This window comes from Oncorhynchus masou, chromosome 30 (genome assembly GCF_036934945.1).
Source record: "Oncorhynchus masou masou isolate Uvic2021 chromosome 30, UVic_Omas_1.1, whole genome shotgun sequence".
NCBI lineage: Eukaryota > Metazoa > Chordata > Actinopteri > Salmoniformes > Salmonidae > Oncorhynchus > Oncorhynchus masou.
Window position 1 is genome coordinate 54,269,146 of NC_088241.1, and position 16,837 is coordinate 54,285,982.

Consider the following 16,837-nt stretch of genomic DNA (forward strand, 5'->3'; position numbering starts at 1 on the left):
CAAAAGATGAATGTAAACAAAGCATAAGGAGCACTAAAATGTTTTTCACAGAAAAGTTATAACTGAAAACATGCATATAAATGCCATAAGTAATAACTTATGACTAACATATTTAAAATAAATAAATAAACTGTGTCTCTCTGTTAGAACACATCACTGTGGGTGTGTCTCTTTGTTAGAACATTTCACTGTGGGTGTGTCTCTTTGTTAGAACACTTCACTGTGGGTGTGTCTCTTTGTTAGAACACTTCACTCTGGGTGTGTCTTTGTTAGAACACTTCACTGTGGGTGTGTCTCTTTGTTAGAACACTTCACTCTGGGTGTGTCTTTGTTAGAACACTTCACTGTGGGTGTGTCTCTGTTAGAACACTTCACTGTGGGTGTGTCTCTGTTAGAACACTTCACTGTGGGTGTGTCTCTGTTAGAACACTTCACTGTGGGTGTGTCTCTCTGTTAGAACACTTCACTGTGGGTGTGTCTCTGTTAGAACACTTCACTGTGGGTGTGTCTCTGTTAGAACACTTCACTGTGGGTGTGTCTCTGTTAGAACACTTCACTGTGGGTGTGTCTCTCTGTTAGAACACTTCACTGTGGGTGTGTCTCTGTTAGAACACTTCACTGTGGGTGTGTCTCTGTTAGAACACTTCACTGTGGGTGTGTCTCAAATACCACCTTATTCCCTACACAGAGCCCTACTTGTCCTAAGTAGTTTACTATAAAGGAAACGGGGCCATTTAGAAAGCATTGTGTCTCTGGTCCAGAGCTGGGTTTCACAACTCCTTGCAACTACATTCCCCCTGCTACTTACTGGGCTCTCTGCTTAGCAGAATCACATATTACCATAATCATATGCGTACAATGTTTAAACAATGTGGGGTAGAAACAATGGTTCACTTCTAACGGATTCACTTGGCATTTAGGAGTCAATGGGTTTTAGGAAACAAATCGAGAATGTGATTCTAATAAGAGGAGTGCACTGCACTGCATTGCGTACACACGCACACACACATGTGCACAAACACACACGTGCGCACACACACATGCGCGCACACACACATGTGCACAAACACACATGCGCGCACACACACACACACACACACACACACACACACACACACACACACACACACACACACACACACACACACACACACACACACACACACACACACACACACACACACACACACACACACACACACACACACACACACACACACACACACACACACGTACACAGGGTGTGGGTGGAGAGAGCTGTATAACAGGGCTAGTCCTCAGTGTGTTTCTCTCCATATAGATTATGTTTATATACAATATTTATATTTATACACTAATCTGAACCCCCTGTCTTCTTCTGACAATATACTTTAATAACTTTATTTTTAATGTCTATTTCATCAAGAAAACAGATATGTTCAGGGATATTTTCTCTCTCTCTCCCAACAACAACTACTAGTGGTCCAGTCAGTCTTCCTGTCTATCGATACACAGTGTTCCCTTAAGGTTTTGTACAGTGACTTCCTGTCTATCGATACACAGTGTTCCCTTAAGGTTTTGTACAGTGACTTCCTGTCTATCGATACACAGTGTTCCCTTAAGGTTTTGTACAGTGACTTCCTGTCTATCGATACACAATGTTCCCTTAAAGTTTTGTACAGTGACTTCATGTCTATCGATACACATTGTTCCATAAAGGTTTTGTACAGTGACTTCCTGTCTATCGATACACAGTGTTCCCTTAAGGTTTTGTACAGTGACTTCCTGTCTATCGATACACAGTGTTCCCTTAAGGTTTTGTACAGTGACTTCCTGTCTATCGATACAGTGTTCCCTTAAGGTTTTGTACAGTGACTTCCTGTCTAGGTGTCAGGTTTAACCGGGGGTGCAGAAACAGCCATGCCTCCACCACAGCACAACTAAAGGATCAGACAACTGGCACCACACCATATGACCATGTGCAGATTCAAAAATACAGTACGTCTTGATTTAAAATTAACACTAGCGATATACAAGCACATATCCATACACACGCATGCCAACACACACATACACACACATCCCCCTCACTCAGGTCCACCCCCCCAGGATGGGGCCTCTGGGTTACATGTTATAAGCTACGTAGATGGGGTCGAGCTGGTCCTGTAGGAAGCCGTCCCGGAGGTGCATGCGTTGCTTCTCCCCGCGAGAGTTGATGGGGATCACCCCGATGTCCGTTACTACGACGACCCCAACGATGAGGTAATGCTCCTCCAGCACCGCCTTGGTCACCATGGGAACCAGGTCCAGGGCTTCCTGCTCCGACCCTTCTAGTTCTATTACGACTACCAGCAGGTTAGTCCAGGGAAACACCGCACTGTGGCACACACACACATGTACACACACACACACACACGCACACACACACACACACACACACACACACACACACACACACACACACACACACACACACACACACACACACACACACACACACACACACACACACACACACACACACACACACACACACACACACACACACACACACATGTAATTTACAACTATAGTGATTATACCTTAATTAAGAATTGAAATAGAAACATCTGTTTTAGGTGTGTATAGCGACATACCACTCCATGATGTTCTTGTGAGTCCTGATGACGGAGGTCTCTATGTCTATAGGATGATACCTCATCCCCCTCAGCTCCATGGCCTCCTCCAACGCGCCCACAACATACAGAGCATCATGTCTCTCTGGGGAGGAAGCAGAGAGAAAGGGTGAGTGTGTGTGTTAGTGTGTGTGTGTGTGTGTGTGTGTGTGTGTGTGTATATACCTCCGCTGGCATCGGTGAGTTCAGTACGTCGTAAGAAGCCCAGGTATCCGGTGCGAGCCCAGATGGTGGACGTGTCTCCGAAGCTGAGTCTGGAGGTGAAGTGATCAGACTGAAGGACCTCCTCTCCATAACCACTGTAATATCCACTGCCATTATGGGCACTGTGCACCCAGATCTAGAGAGGGGGAGAGACAGAGAATTTAATTTAAATCATCTTTGTTGGGGCAACATAAAATCAGGAAACAAGATCATTAAAACAATTAGTGTGTATGTGTGTGTGCTGACCTCTCCTAGGTGGGAGTCTCCCAGCGGTCCCTTGGTCTCTGGGTTGGCGATGATGATGCGGACGCCAGGTAAGATCTGAAACAGTCACCATGGTTACGCTACAATGCTTCCATCTCCAGGTCCACATACGGCATATACTGCAGCCTATGAGGCATTCTGGTCTATGTGTAGAGAGCTGCAGCCGAACCACCCAGTGAACCACAGACAGGAGAGAAGCTGAGTCTAAGGACTCAACAGTCATGAAGTTTAATGATTGTAAATGTTCAAACATGGCTCAGCACCCACCTTTCCTGACTCCATGAGAGGGAGACTGTGAGGAGAACCTCTCTCCACCAACCGCACCCTGAGAGAAACAAAAAACACTGTTATACAAGTTGATTGGTTGATTGATCTGATTGGTTGTTGCTGTGATTGACCGGCAAACATACCTATCATGCCGCAGAGCTCTCATGTCCACGTACACTGTAGTGGGATCCGGCCCAGAAGTTCCCTGTAACCAATCACAGCACAGAGTGACCATGTTATCACACACAAACAAACATGTACAGTACATAAACACACACACACGCGTACACACGCGTACACACGCGTACACACGCGTACACACACACACACACACACACGCACACGCACACACACACACACACACACCTGTAGACAGATAGCCAGGTTGACCCTACAGCCGAATGCTGTGCTGACAGATCGGGGGTGCAGGCCCAGGTCTTTAAACAGCTTGGAGAAGGAGTGTGTTAGAGACATCCTGGGTCTCTCCTCTGCTACCACAACACACGCCCTCACACGGGACAGGTCCAGGCCCCGTGCCTGGAGAGGAAGTGGAGGGGTGTGAAGAGAAGGAGAGAGTGGGGTGAAGCGGAGGAGAGATGGGGTGAAGAGGAGTGAGGGGTGAAGAGGAGAGAGAATGAGGTGAAGTGGAGGAGAGAGTGGGATGAAGAGGAGGAGAGAGTGGGGTGAAGGGGAGGAGAGAGTGGGGTGAAGAGGAGGCGTGAGGGGTGAAGAGGAGGAGAGAATGAGGTGAAGTGGAGGAGAGAGTGGGGTGAAGAGGAGGAGAGAGTGGGGTGAAGAGGAGGTGTGAGGGGTGAAGAGGAGGAGAGAGTGGGGTGAAGAGGAGGAGAAAGTGGGGTGAAGAGGAGGAGAGAGTGGGGTGAAGAGGAGGAGAGAGTGGGGTGAAGAGGAGGAGAGAGTGGGGTGAAGAGGAGGAGAGAATGAGGTGAAGTGGAGGAGAGAGTGGGGTGAAGAGGTGAGAGTGGGGTGAAGAGGAGGAGAGAGTGGGGTGAAGAGGAGGAGAGAGTGGGGTGAAGGGGAGGAGAGAGTGGGGTGAAGAGGAGGAGAGAGTGGGGTGAAGAGGAGGAGAGAGTGGTGTGAAGAGGAGGAGAGAGTGGGGTGAAGAGGAGGAGAGTGGGGTGGGGTGAGTGGGGGAGGAGGAGAGATGGGGTGAAGAGGAGGAGAGAGTGGGATGAAGAGGAGGAGAGAGTGGGGTGAGAGAGGAGGAGAGAATGAGTGGGGTGAAGTGGAGGAGAGAGTGGGGTGAAGAGGAGAGAGTGGGGTGAAGAGGAGGAGAGAGTGGTGTGAAGAGGAGGAGAGAGTGGGGTGAAGGGGAGGAGAGAGTGGGGTGAAGAGGAGGAGAGAGTGGGGTGAAGAGGAGGAGAGAGTGGTGTGAAGAGGAGGTGAGAGTGGGGTGAAGAGGAGGAGAGAGTGGGGTGAAGAGGAGGAGAGATGGGGTGAAGAGGAGGAGAGAGTGGGATGAAGAGGAGGAGAGAGTGGGGTGAAGAGGAGGAGAGAGTGGGGTGAAGAAAAGGAGAGAGATGGGGTGAAGAGGAGGGTGAGTGGGTTGAAGAGGAGGAGAGTGGGGTGAAAAGGAGGAGGAGGAGAGAGTGGGGTGAAGGGGAGGAGAGAGTGGGGTGAAGGGGAGGAGAGAGTGGGGTGAAGAGAAGGAGAGAGTAGGGTGAAGATGAGGAGAGAGTGGGGTGAAGAGGAGGTGAGTGGGGTGAAGAGGAGGAGAGAATGGGGTGAAAAGGAGGAGAGAGTGGGGTGAAGGGGAGGAGAGAGTGGGGTGAAGAGGAGGAGAGAGTGGGGTGAAGAGGAGGTGAGAGTGGTGTGAAGAGGAGGTGAGAGTAGGGTGAAGAGGAGGAGAGAATGGGATGAAGAGGAGGAGAGAGTGGGGTGAAGAGGAGGAGAGAGTGGGGTGAAGAGGAGGAGAGATGAGGTGAAGAGGAGGTGAGTGGGGTGAAGAGGAGGAGAGAATGGGGTGAAAAGGAGGAGAGAGTGGGGTGAAGGGGAGGAGAGAGTGGGGTGAAGGGGAGGAGAGAGTGGGGTGAAGGGGAGGAGAGAGTGGTGTGAAGAGGAGGTGAGAGTGGGGTGAAGAGGAGGAGAGAGTGGGGTGAAGAGGAGGAGAGATGGGGTGAAGAGGAGGAGAGAGAGTGGGGTGAAGAGGAGGTGAGAGTGGGGTGAAGAGGAGGAGAGAGTGGGGTGAAGAGGAGGAGAGATGGGGTGAAGAGGAGGAGAGAGTGGGATGAAGAGGAGGAGAGAGTGGGGTGAAGAGGAGGAGAGAGTGGGGTGAAGAGAAGGAGAGAGATGGGGTGAAGAGGAGGTGAGTGGGGTGAAGAGGAGGAGAGAATGGGGTGAAAAGGAGGAGAGAGTGGGGTGAAGAGGAGGAGAGATGGGGTGAAGAGGAGGAGAGGGTGGGGTGAAGAGGAGGAGAGAGTGGGGTGAAGAGGAGGAGAGATGGGGTGAAGAGGAGGAGAGAGTGGGGTGAACAGGAGGAGAGAGTGGGGTGAAGAGGAGGAGAGATGGGGTGAAGAGGAGGAGAGAGTGGGGTGAAGAGGAGGAGAGATGGGGTGAAGAGGAGGAGAGAGTGGGGTGAAGAGGAGGAGATATGGGGTGAAGAGAAGTTAACTTTAAATACACAACATTTCAATCCTTACCTCTCTCTCATCCCACCCTCATCCTACTGATGGCTATATAAAGCTGTTGTTTGTTCCTGGATCTGTTCCCTATGTGTTTCTCTCAGTGAGTCAGCTCCTAGTTTCCATGGCAATTTCCATTGGTAAAAGTTAACCTCTTAAAATAAACTCAGTCTGTCGATCAGCAACCAATCAGACAACACCTCAGGCCACATACACACTGTTTACTGAGTCAATTCAAAGAGCACTTGATTTAGTTCTCTCTGCGTGTGGAATGTGTTTGTTTATGTGTGTGTGTGTGTGTGTGTGTGTGTTTGTGTACCTTCAGTGCCTCTGTCTGCAGGCCCAGTCCTTTAGTGCAGAGCTCCATGACGCTGTAGGAACAGAAGGTGTCTCTGACTCGGAGCTGGCTGACAGCGAGCAGCCACAGCGCTGGGTTAGACTCCAACTCTACTGGAGGGATCAGGATAGACTGGTGGCCACTATACACACTGGAGAGTTAGAGGTTAGAAAGGGAAGTCAATTGTTGGACATTGAAACAGTTGTTTAACAGGTGTGTGTGTGTGTGTGTGTACCTGCAGAGACACCAGAGGACAAAGCCCAGGCCACAGTAGGGGTCGAGACAGATGGCTACCTCTCTGGAGGGATAGAGTTCACACTGCAGCTTCACCGATCGGCAGAACGCTCCCACCGCATTATGGGACATCTACACACACACCCACGAAACATGTCAGACACTAGGCATAGCAAGGGATAGAGGTCAGGGATGGAGGTCAGAGGTCAGGGGTTAATGTTACCTGTACTCCAGCCAGCATGCCAGTAGTGGACACACTGAAGTCCAGATAGGCCAGGGCATCAGGGTTACAGGGCTTATATAGAGCTGGTGGCTTCTTCTTTGGCAGGTCATCTGAAAACACAAAATAATGTTCAGTTATACACCAGTACAAACAACCAGCTAACAGCCTGACAGATACACTGTATGTGGTCAGAGCTGACCTGTGTCCAGGACAGGAGGCCAGTTCCTGATGTCCACTGTGGCGACCGCCTCCTTCGACCGCAGCAGCTTACAGATGACCGCTGTGGTCATCACACAGGCCGAACGACTGACCTAGAAGGACAGAGAGATGGATGAAGGGACAGAGAGATGATGAAGGGACAGAGAGATGATGAAGGGACAGAGAGGTGGATAAAGGGACAGAGAGATGAAGGGACAGAGAGATGATGAAGGGACAGAGAGATAATGAAGGGACAGAGAGATGGATAAAAGGACAGAGAGATGGATGAAGGGACAGAGAGATGATGAAGGGACAGAGAGATGGATGAAGGGACAGAGAGATGGATGAAGGGACAGAGAGATGGACAGAGAGATGGGTGTAGAGACAGAGAGATGATGAAGCGACAGAGAGATGATGAAGGGACAGATAGATGGATGAAAGGACAGAGAGATGGGTGAAGGGACAGAGAGATGGGTGAAGGGACAGAGATGATGAAGGGACAGAGAGATGATGAAGGGACAGAGAGATGGGTGAAGGGACAGAGAGATGGGTGAAGGGACAGAGAGATGGTGAAGGGATAGAGAGATGATGAAGGGATAGAGAGATGATGAAGGGATATAAGAGATGATGAAGGGACAGAGAGATGATGAAGGGACAGAGAGGTGGATAAAGGGACAGAGAGATGATGAAGGGACAGAGAGATGATGAGATGGATGAAGGGACAGAGAGATGATGAAGGGACAGAGAGATGATGAAGGGATAGAGAGATAGAATGCTACTGCATCTTTATCTTCTACCCCCTCTCAACCAGTTGACCGGGCAGTATTGACTCCTAGTTGACCTCAGTGTTTGACCTCTCACCTCTACAATCATCTTGACTGTGGGCAGTGTGGTTGAGATGTTCTGTGGGTGGGGCGGTCTGACAGTGATAGGAACACAGCCAGCGTAAAGGCAACCGTAGAATGCTGCGATCAAGTCTATACCTGCAACACACAAAGGAGTGAGGAGTGTATTTACGGGTACATGCTACCTGAGTGTGTGTGTATGTGGGGGTACATGCTAACTGAGTGTGTGTGTGTGTGGGGGTACATGCTAACTGAGGGACAGAGAGTGTGTGTGTGCGTGTGTGGGGATACAGAGAGTGTGTGTGTGCGTGTGTGGGGGTACATGCTAACTGAGTATGTGTGTGTGTATGTGGGTGTATGTGGGGGCACAGGCTAACTGAGTGTGTGTGTGTGGGGGGGGGGGGGGGGTACATGCTAAGTGAGTGTGTGTTACCTGGTGGGTAGACCAGTGCTATGTGGTCTCCCTCCTGTAGTCCTCCTCTCTCCAGCAGCAGGGCAGCAACTCTCTCCGCCCTCTTATGGAGCTGAAGACAGGTCAGAGAACTAGACACCAGCCCCTAGAGGGAGAGAGAGAGATAGAGGGAGCAATCATAACAGAATCCTTCAAAAATGATCATGTGTGTGTGTGTGTGTGTGTGTGTGTGTGTGTGTGTGTGTGTGTGTGTGTGTGTGTGTGTGTGAGAGAATGAGTGTGTGAGTGAGTGTATGTTACCCGGGAGCTGAACAGTGTGTAGAGGATGTGTGTGTGTGTGTGTGAGTGAGAGTGAGTGAGTGTATGTTACCCGGGAGCTGAGCAGTGTGTAGAGGTTGTGTGTGTGTGTGTGTGTGTGTGTGTGTGTGTGTGTGTGTGTGTGTGTGTGTGTGTGTGTGTGTGTGTGTGTGTGTGTGTGTGTGTGTGTGTGTGTGTGTGAGTGAGTGAGTGAGTGAGTGAGTGTTACCCGGGAGCTGAGCAGTGTGTAGAGGATGTGGTCGGGCGTCGTCTGAGATCTCCATTGCAGCACCTCTGACAGGAACAGGAACTACAGGACACACGACAGGATATGATATCACAGGCACTAACATAATAATAATCCATCTCAAGCCATATTTCTGTGTGGAATGACGTGTTACCTGGTCGTTGTCATCAGTCTGTCCCAGGTCTCTGCCGCTGGCCATAGCGATCCTCTTCCCAGACACCAGATTCCCCACCATCACAGAGGCAGGACCAATCTCTACAACACACACAGACACAAACAAGGTAAAGACGTGTCCAAAACGTTATTTGAATTAACAGTGACAACAAGAAGGTTGAGGGATATATAATAGCTAACAATGTTCTTCATCATTCACTAAATCAGCTCTGCTAAACACATGCTGTCTCTCTCTAGCTCTGTCTCTAGGTCCCTCTCAATCTCACTCTCTCTGTCTCTCTCTAGCTGTTTCTAGATACCTCCCAATCTCTCTGTCCCTCTAGCTGTCTCTAGATCCCTCTCACTCTCTAGCTCTCTCTGTGTCTCGGTCTCTCTCTCTCTGCCTCTCTAGCGCTGTCTCTAGGTCCCTCTCTCCATTCAATTCAATTCAATTCAAGGGGCTTTATTGGCAGGTGAAATATGTGTTAACATTGCCAAAGCAAGTGAGGTAGATAATCTCTCTCTCTATGTGTCTCGGTCTCTCTCTCACTCACACTCTCTCACTCACTCCCTCTCTGCCTCTCTAGCTCTGTCTCCAGGTCTCTCTCTTTCTGTCCCTATCTCTCTAACTATCTCTCTCTCTCTATTTTTCTCTGTCTGTCTCACCTGGTTGTTTCTGTCGTGGTTTGGGCAGGTTGGTAACACAGGTGTGAGGACACATGAGCACGTTACAGGGGTGCAGCCCCCCCTCCAGGTACAGCTGTTTGGTCTCAGACAGGTGTATACCCCCCAGGGGGGTCTTCGGGAGGGTGTTGGCTGGAACTAACCCCAGGCAGAACACACCCACACCATGGATACTGTCTATCGCCTGTCAATCAAACACACACAGGGGAGGAGTCAAGAGATCATGAACAAAAAAAACTCTGCTGTCAGTTCAAAAGTAGTGTAAAAAACTGATGAGTGCAACAGTTTTACAGGTCTGTGTTCTGGTTGTATTAGATGCATTATGGTCGAACTGTGGTCGTGTTGAGGTAGTGTTACCCACATTATGGTCATACTGTGGTCGTGTTGAGGGGGTGTTAGATGCATTATGGTCAAACTGTGGTCGTGTTGAGGTAGTGTTACCCACATTATGGTCATGTTGAGGTAGTGTTACCTACATTATGGTCGTGTTGAGGTAGTGTTACCCACATTATGGTCGTGTTGAGGTAGTGTTACCCACACTATGGTCGTGTTGAGGTAGTGTTAACCACATTATGGTCGTGTTGAGGTAGTGTTACCCACATTATGGTCATACTGTGGTCGTGTTGAGGTGGTGTTAGATGCATTATGGTCAAACTGTGGTCGTGTTGAGGGGGTGTTACCCACATTATGGTCATGTTGAGGTAGTGTTACCTACATTATGGTCGTGTTGAGGTAGTGTTACCCACATTATGGTCGTGTTGAGGTAGTGTTACCCACACTATGGTCGTGTTGAGGTAGTGTTAACCACATTATGGTCGTGTTGAGGTAGTGTTACCCACATTAAGGTCGTGTTGAGGTAGTGTTAACCACATTATGGTCGTGAGGTAGTGAGGTCGTGTTGAGGTAGTGTTACCTACATTATGGTCGTGATGAGGTAGTGTTACCTATATTATGGTCGTGTTGAGGTAGTGTTACCTACATTATGGTCGTGTTGAGGTGGTGTTACCTACATTATGGTCTTGTTGAGATGGTATTAAATACATTATGGTCGTACTGTTGTCGTGTTGAGGTAGTGTTACCTACATTATGGTCGTGTTGAGGTAGTGTTACCTACATTATGGTCTTGTTGAGATGGTATTAAATACATTATGGTCGTACTGTTGTCGTGTTGAGGTAGTGTTACCTACATTATGGTCGTGTTGAGTAAGGGTTACCTGCATTATGGTCGTGTTGAGTAAGTGTTACCTGCATTATGGACGTAGGGTGGTCATGTTGAGGTGGTGTTTCCTGCATTATGGTCATGTTAAAGTAGTGTTACCTGCATTATGGACGTGTTGAGGTAGTGTTACATGCATTATGGCCATGTTGAGGAAGTGTTACCTGCATTATGGTCGTGTTGAGATGGTCTTACCTACATTATGGCCGTACTGTGGTTGTGTTCCCTATATTATGGTCGTGTTGAGGTAGTGTTACCTGCATTATGGTCGTGTTGAGGTAGTGTTACCTGTATTATGGTGGTGTTGAGGTAGTGTAACCTATATTATGGTAGTGTTGAGGTGGTGATACCAACATTATGGTTGTGTTGAGGTAGTGTTTCCTACATTATGGTTGTGTTGAGGTAGAGTTACCAATATATTATGGTCGTGTTGAGGTAGTGTTACCCACATTATGGTCGTGTTGAGGTAGTGTTACCTACATTATGGTCTTGTTGAGATGGTATTAAATACATTATGGTCGTACTGTTGTCGTGTTGAGGTAGTGTTACCTACATTATGGTCGTGTTGAGTAAGTGTTACCTGCATTATGGTCGTATTGTGGTTGTGATGAGGTGTTGTTACCTACATTATGCATTATGGACGTAGGGTGGTCATGTTGAGGTGGTGTTTCCTGCATTATGGTCATGTTAAAGTAGTGTTACCTGCATTATGGACGTGTTGAGGTAGTGTTACATGCATTATGGCCATGTTGAGGAAGTGTTACCTGCATTATGGTCGTGTTTAGATGGTCTTACCTACATTATGGCCGTACTGTTGTTGTGTTCCCTATATTATGGTCGTGTTGAGGTAGTGTTACCTGCATTATGGTCGTGTTGAGGTAGTGTTACCTGTATTATGGTCGTGTTGAGGTAGTGTTACCCAGATTATGGTCTGTGGTTGTTGAGGTGGTGTTACCCACATAATGGTCTTGTTGAGGTAGTGTTACCTACATTATGGTTGTGTTGAGGTAGTGTTACCTACATTATGGACGTCTTGAGGTAGTGTTAATTACATTATGGTCGTATTGTGGTTGTGTTACCTACATTATGGTCGTGTTGAGGTAGTGTTACCTACATTATGGTCGTGTAGAGGTAGTGTTACCTGCATTAAGGTCGTGTTGAGGTGGTGTTACCTCCATTATGGTCATGTTGAGGTGGTGTTACCTACATTATGGTCTTGTTGAGATGGTATTACCTGCATTATGGTCGTACTGTTGTCGTATTGTGGTAGTGTTACCTACATTATGGTCATGTTGAGGTAGTGTTACCTACATTATGGTCGTGTTGAGGTGGTGTTACCTACATTATGGTCTTGTTGAGATGGTATTAAATACATTATGGTCGTACTGATGTCGTGTTGAGGTAGTGTTACCTACATTATGGTCGTGTTGAGGTAGTGTTACCTGCATTATGGTCGTCCTGAGGTAGTGTTAATTACATTATGGTCGTGTTGAGGAAGTGTTACCTACATTATGGTCGTGTTGAGTAAGTGTTACCTGCATTATGGTCGTATTGTGGTCGTGATGAGGTGGAGTTACCTACATTATGGTCGTACTGTTGTCGTGTTGAGGTAGTGTTACCTACATTATGGACGTAGGGTGGTCATGTTGAGGTGGTGTTTCCTGCATTATGGTCATGTTAAAGTAGTGTTACCTGCATTATGGACGTGTTGAGGTAGTGTTACATGCATTATGGCCGTGTTGAGGAAGTGTTACCTGCATTATGGTCGTGTTGAGATGGTCTTACCTACATTATGGCCGTACTGTGGTTGTGTTCCCTATATTATGGGTGTTGAGGTAGTGTTACCTACATTATGGTCGTGTTGAGGTAGTGTTACCTGTATTATGGTGGTGTTGAGGTAGTGTAACCTATATTATGGTAGTGTTGAGGTGGTGATACCAACATTATGGTTGTGTTGAGGTAGTGTTTCCTACATTATGGTTGTGTTGAGGTAGAGTTACCAATATATTATGGTCGTGTTGAGGTAGTGTTACCTACATTATGGTCGTGTTGAGGTAGTGTTACCCACATTATGGTCGTGTTGAGGTAGTGTTACCCACATTATGGTCGTACTGTGGTTGTGTTGATGTGGTGTTAGATGCATTATGGTCGTACTGTGGTCGTGTTGAGGTGGTGTTACCCAGATTATGGTTACTGTGGTCGTGTTGAGGTGGTGTTACCCACATTATGGTCGTGTTGAGGTAGTGCATTATGGTCGTATTGTGGTCGTGTTGAGTAAGTGTTACCTGCATTATGGTCGTATTGTGGTCGTGATGAGGTGGTGTTACCTACATTATGGTCGTACTGTAGTCGTGTTGAGGTGTTGTTACCTACATTATTAGAGTGGTCATGTTGAGGTGGTGTTTCCTGCATTATGGTCATGTTAAAGTAGTGTTACCTGCATTATGGACGTGTTGAGGTAGTGTTACATGCATTATGGCCATGTTGAGGAAGTGTTACCTGCATTATGGTCGTGTTGAGATGGTCTTACCTACATTATGGCCGTACTGTGGTTGTGTTCCCTATATTATGGTGGTGTTGAGGTAGTGTTACCTGCATTATGGTCGTGTTGAGGTAGTGTTACCTGTATTATGGTGGTGTTGAGGTAATGTTACCTACATTATGGTTGTGTTGAGGTAGTGTTACCCAGATTATGGTCATTGTGGTCGTGTTGAGGTGGTGTTACCCACATAATGGTCTTGTTGAGGTAGTGTTACCTACATTATGGTTGTGTTGAGGTAGTGTTACCTACATTATGGACGTCTTGAGGTAGTGTTAATTACATTATGGTCGTATTGTGGTTGTGTTACCTACATTATGGTCGTGTTGAGGTAGTGTTACCTACATTATGGTCGTGTTGAGGTAGTGTTACCCACATTATGGTCGTGTTGAGGTAGTGTTACCCACACTATGGTCGTGTTGAGGTAGTGTTAACCACATTATGGTCGTGTTGAGGTAGTGTTACCCACATTATGGTCATACTGTGGTCGTGTTGAGGTGGTGTTAGATGCATTATGGTCAAACTGTGGTCGTGTTGAGGGGGTGTTACCCACATTATGGTCATGTTGAGGTAGTGTTACCTACATTATGGTCGTGTTGAGGTAGTGTTACCCACATTATGGTCGTGTTGAGGTAGTGTTGCCCACACTATGGTCGTGTTGAGGTAGTGTTAACCACATTATGGTCGTGTTGAGGTAGTGTTACCCACATTAAGGTCGTGTTGAGGTAGTGTTAACCACATTATGGTCGTGTTGAGGTAGTGTTACCCACATTAAGGTCGTGTTGAGGTAGTGTTACCTACATTATGGTCGTGATGAGGTAGTGTTACCTATATTATGGTCGTGTTGAGGTAGTGTTACCTACATTATGGTCGTGTTGAGGTAGTGTTACCTACATTATGGTCTTGTTGAGATGGTATTAAATACATTATGGTCGTACTGTTGTCGTGTTGAGGTAGTGTTACCTACATTATGGTCGTGTTGAGTAAGTGTTACCTGCATTATGGTCGTGTTGAGTAAGTGTTACCTGCATTATGGACGTAGGGTGGTCATGTTGAGGTGGTGTTTCCTGCATTATGGTCATGTTAAAGTAGTGTTACCTGCATTATGGACGTGTTGAGGTAGTGTTACATGCATTATGGCCATGTTGAGGAAGTGTTACCTGCATTATGGTCGTGTTGAGATGGTCTTACCTACATTATGGCCGTACTGTGGTTGTGTTCCCTATATTATGGTCGTGTTGAGGTAGTGTTACCTGCATTATGGTCGTGTTGAGGTAGTGTTACCTGTATTATGGTTGTGTTGAGGTAGTGTTTCCTACATTATGGTTGTGTTGAGGTAGAGTTACCAATATATTATGGTCGTGTTGAGGTAGTGTTACCCACATTATGGTCGTGTTGAGGTAGTGTTACCTACATTATGGTCTTGTTGAGATGGTATTAAATACATTATGGTCGTACTGTTGTCGTGTTGAGGTAGTGTTACCTACATTATGGTCGTGTTGAGTAAGTGTTACCTGCATTATGGTCGTGTTGAGTAAGTGTTACCTGCATTATGGTCGTATTGTGGTTGTGATGAGGTGTTGTTACCTACATTATGGACGTAGGGTGGTCATGTTGAGGTGGTGTTTCCTGCATTATGGTCATGTTAAAGTAGTGTTACCTGCATTATGGACGTGTTGAGGTAGTGTTACATGCATTATGGCCATGTTGAGGTAGTGTTACCTGCATTATGGTTTGAGGTAGTGTTACCTGTATTATGGTCGTGTTGAGGTAGTGTTACTCAGATTATGGTCGTACTGTGGTCGTGTTGAGGTGGTGTTACCACATAATGGTCTTGTTGAGGTAGTGTTACCTACATTATGGTTGTGTTGAGGTAGTGTTACCTACATTATGGACGTCTTGAGGTAGTGTTAATTACATTATGGTCGTATTGTGGTTGTGTTACCTACATTATGGTCGTGTTGAGGTAGTGTTACCTACATTATGGTCATGTTGAGGTGGTGTTACCTACATTATGGTCTTGTTGAGATGGTATTACCTGCATTATGGTCGTACTGTTGTCGTATTGTGGTAGTGTTACCTACATTATGGTCGTGTTGAGGTAGTGTTACCTACATTATGGTCGTGTTGAGGTGGTGTTACCTACATTATGGTCTTGTTGAGATGGTATTAAATACATTATGGTCGTACTGTTGTCGTGTTGAGGTAGTGTTACCTACATTATGGTCGTGTTGAGGTAGTGTTACCTGCATTATGGTCGTCTTGAGGTAGTGTTAATTACATTATGGTCGTGTTGAGGAAGTGTTACCTACATTATGGTCGTGTTGAGTAAGTGTTACCTGCATTATGGTCGTATTGTGGTCGTGATGAGGTGTTACCTACATTATGGTCGTACTGTAGTCGTGTTGAGGTGTTGTTACCTACATTATGGACGTAGGGTGGTCATGTTGAGGTGGTGTTTCCTGCATTATGGTCATGTTAAAGTAGTGTTACCTGCATTATGGACGTGTTGAGGTAGTGTTACATGCATTATGGCCATGTTGAGGAAGTGTTACCTGCATTATGGTCGTGTTGAGATGGTCTTACCTACATTATGGCCGTACTGTGGTTGTGTTCCCTATATTATGGTCGTGTTGAGGTAGTGTTACCTGCATTATGGTCGTGTTGAGGTAGTGTTACCTGTATTATGGTGGTGTTGAGGTAGTGTAACCTATATTATGGTAGTGTTGAGGTGGTGATACCAACATTATGGTTGTGTTGAGGTAGTGTTTCCTACATTATGGTTGTGTTGAGGTAGAGTTACCAATATATTATGGTCGTGTTGAGGTATTGTTACCTACATTATGGTCGTGTTGAGGTAGTGTTACCCACATTATGGTCGTGTTGAGGTAGTCTTACCCACATTATGGTCGTACTGTGGTCGTGTTGATGTGGTGTTAGATGCATTATGGTCGAACTGTGGTCGTGTTGAGGTAGTGTTACCCAGATTATGGTCGTACTGTGGTCGTGTTGAGGTGGTGTTACCCACATTATGGTCGTGTTGAGGTAGTGCATTATGGTCGTAGTGGTCGTGTTGAGTAAGTGTTACCTGCATTATGGGTCGTGATGAGGTGGTGTTACCTACATTATGGTCGTACTGTAGTCGTGTTGAGGTGTTGTTACCTACATTATGGACGTAGAGTGGTCATGTTGAGGTGGTGTTTTGCATTATGGTCATGTTAAAGTAGTGTTACCTGCATTATGGACGTGTTGAGGTAGTGTTACATGCATTATGGCCATGTTGAGGTAGTGTTACCCACATTATGGTCGTGTTGAGGTAGTGTTACCCACATCAATTTGTAAGTCGTGGATAAGAGCGCCTGCTAAATGACTTAAATGTAAAATGTAAAATTATGGTCGTACTGTGGTCGTGTTGATGTGGTGT

General features: G+C 46.7%; 1 protein-coding gene across 3 annotated transcripts in view; it reads right to left on the reverse strand.

The window, feature by feature from the left end:
• Positions 1-1,164: 1,164 nt before the first annotated feature.
• LOC135522783 (disco-interacting protein 2 homolog C-like) overlaps positions 1,165-16,837 on the reverse strand; it is a 56,179-nt gene continuing 40,506 nt past the window's right edge. For all 3 annotated transcript variants that reach the window (XM_064949374.1, XM_064949376.1, XM_064949373.1), the window contains exons 22-37: positions 9,641-9,842; positions 8,976-9,076; positions 8,804-8,884; positions 8,299-8,422; positions 7,882-8,003; positions 7,022-7,133; positions 6,823-6,932; positions 6,601-6,731; positions 6,348-6,516; positions 3,756-3,926; positions 3,533-3,594; positions 3,390-3,447; positions 3,105-3,179; positions 2,820-2,994; positions 2,616-2,739; positions 1,165-2,356 (exon numbers count right to left, since the gene is read on the reverse strand). In XM_064949374.1, coding sequence (XP_064805446.1) covers positions 2,104-2,356; positions 2,616-2,739; positions 2,820-2,994; positions 3,105-3,179; positions 3,390-3,447; positions 3,533-3,594; positions 3,756-3,926; positions 6,348-6,516; positions 6,601-6,731; positions 6,823-6,932; positions 7,022-7,133; positions 7,882-8,003; positions 8,299-8,422; positions 8,804-8,884; positions 8,976-9,076; positions 9,641-9,842 — 2,070 coding nt within the window. In that variant the 3' untranslated portion in view covers positions 1,165-2,103. The remainder of the gene's footprint in view (positions 2,357-2,615; positions 2,740-2,819; positions 2,995-3,104; positions 3,180-3,389; positions 3,448-3,532; positions 3,595-3,755; positions 3,927-6,347; positions 6,517-6,600; positions 6,732-6,822; positions 6,933-7,021; positions 7,134-7,881; positions 8,004-8,298; positions 8,423-8,803; positions 8,885-8,975; positions 9,077-9,640; positions 9,843-16,837) is intronic.